Raw genomic sequence first — 1,799 nt, forward strand, 5'->3', positions numbered from 1 at the left:
GAGACCTGTTTTCCAATGCCAGCGACTCCCTTAAGTCAATACAGTTCTGATAGGTTTGTCTTGTCCAGTTAAGGGTTTGAAGATGTCATTACATTTGATTGCAGTCTCTGGTCTTGCTTGTTTCCTGGTTGTTGTCTCAATCTGTCTCAGCTCATGTTCATTATTGACCTCTCCTGTTCCACCCTCTGTGATGTAGAGCTCTGTGTAGATCTTATTGAGAAGTGTRGGGTTTCCTTGTTTAGCGATCCCCTCAAATACACATTGAAACTTCTTCTTRAGATTAGATTTGAGTTCACGTTGGCAAATCACAGCAAGCTCATCTGAATGAAGAAATATCACAGAGGATATTAATATTACGTCTGTTTTAATTCCTACAGTATTGAAGGACTGTTATAAAGTAATACATTATAATAATTTATTCTCTTAACTGACTGTATAAATGTGTAAATGATTTCATAATGCATTACACACMMGAGGGACTGATTAAATTATTATTATTCATATTATTGATGGTATCATTAATGTTGTCTATCTCTCTCTCTTCTCTCTGTCTCTGTCTCTCCTCTTCTCTATGTCTAAATTAATCACCACAACACATCCCTGCTGCTACTTGATGAGGTCACTAGGTGTTGTGTTAAGGCTGGTACAATATCATTGAGTTACACAGCTACTTTAGCTGTACTTTACCTACTGCTTTTAAATGTTTGTTATAAAACAACATTCAACATGAGGCAGACAGCTCTTACTTTTCTCCAGTGTGTCAGCAAGCTCCTTCTGGTTCATTTTCCTCAGGACGTGCAGTGTGATCTTCAGAGCCCCCTCTCTGGCACTGCTCTCCTGCTTCTCATCTTCAGCATCCACCACTTCCTTATCCTGCTTCTGACTCTCAAAGCCTTCTGGGAGTRCTGGACTAAGAATCCTCTTGAACATCTTCAGCTCGTTCTTCACAAATGTAATAATATTCTCTTCAAGCAACTGAAATAAATTACATAAATAAGTTAAGCAAGAGAATAAATGCTTTTTCAATAACACGTAATGAATGATTGACAGATGAACTTTACTTGAGGTAACAAAAACAAATGTACATAACAGGACCACATACAATGAATATGGAGGCCAGGTCTGTTTGCTGACTCTGGGAAGACTGACCACTGAGAATCTCTGACTCTGATCTCTCCTGTTGGTTTCTGTGGACAAAACATGAGGGCACACACACACACACACACACACACACACACACACACACACAGAGGTAATGTTTTGTTTGTTTAATATTGTTTTAGGAATATGAAAATAGAAAAAAGGATTATCCTATGGATTATGAAAACAACAAAAATAAATGGTAAAATGGGAGAGGAGAAATGACTAGAGACAGTGTTGTTTAACTCACTGACCATGACCCATGGGTTCTTCTTACCTTTGTTCAATAGAAAAGTCTCCCTCTCTAAACTGTATAGGTGTACCCATAGACCGGTCACTCTTCATGGACACACAGCTGGGTACAGGGGAGGCTGGTCTCTCCTGATTGATTGGGCTTCAACACAACAGAGACAAACATTACATCTCTCATCTACTCTGAGCTCAGATGGGGAAACATAAGAAGAGTTTCATTTCAAAACGCTATATCCACTTTCAGAAATGTTGGTAAATTAGTTTTTTGTTAAATTAAAATATGAAAGAAATGGGTGTGTTTTTCACTGTCTAATCACGGCATGGGGTTGTTCAATAACAGACATGTATTTGTTTAAAATCTATCACTTGATGGTTTCATTTCAGAGAGACAAATATTCATGTTTGTT

General features: G+C 37.9%; 1 protein-coding gene across 1 annotated transcript in view; it reads right to left on the reverse strand.

The window, feature by feature from the left end:
• Positions 1-42: 42 nt before the first annotated feature.
• The window catches only part of LOC112079723 (uncharacterized), a gene marked incomplete at its 3' end in the record, with an annotated part of 6,879 nt that continues 5,122 nt past the window's right edge, over positions 43-1,799 (reverse strand). Inside the window, exons 2-5 of the mRNA XM_070442419.1 lie at positions 1,418-1,534; positions 1,103-1,187; positions 747-975; positions 43-320 (exon numbers count right to left, since the gene is read on the reverse strand). Of these exons, the coding sequence (XP_070298520.1) occupies positions 43-320; positions 747-975; positions 1,103-1,187; positions 1,418-1,534 (709 nt within the window). The remainder of the gene's footprint in view (positions 321-746; positions 976-1,102; positions 1,188-1,417; positions 1,535-1,799) is intronic.

This window comes from Salvelinus sp. IW2-2015, unplaced genomic scaffold (assembly GCF_002910315.2).
Source record: "Salvelinus sp. IW2-2015 unplaced genomic scaffold, ASM291031v2 Un_scaffold9225, whole genome shotgun sequence".
NCBI lineage: Eukaryota > Metazoa > Chordata > Actinopteri > Salmoniformes > Salmonidae > Salvelinus > Salvelinus sp. IW2-2015.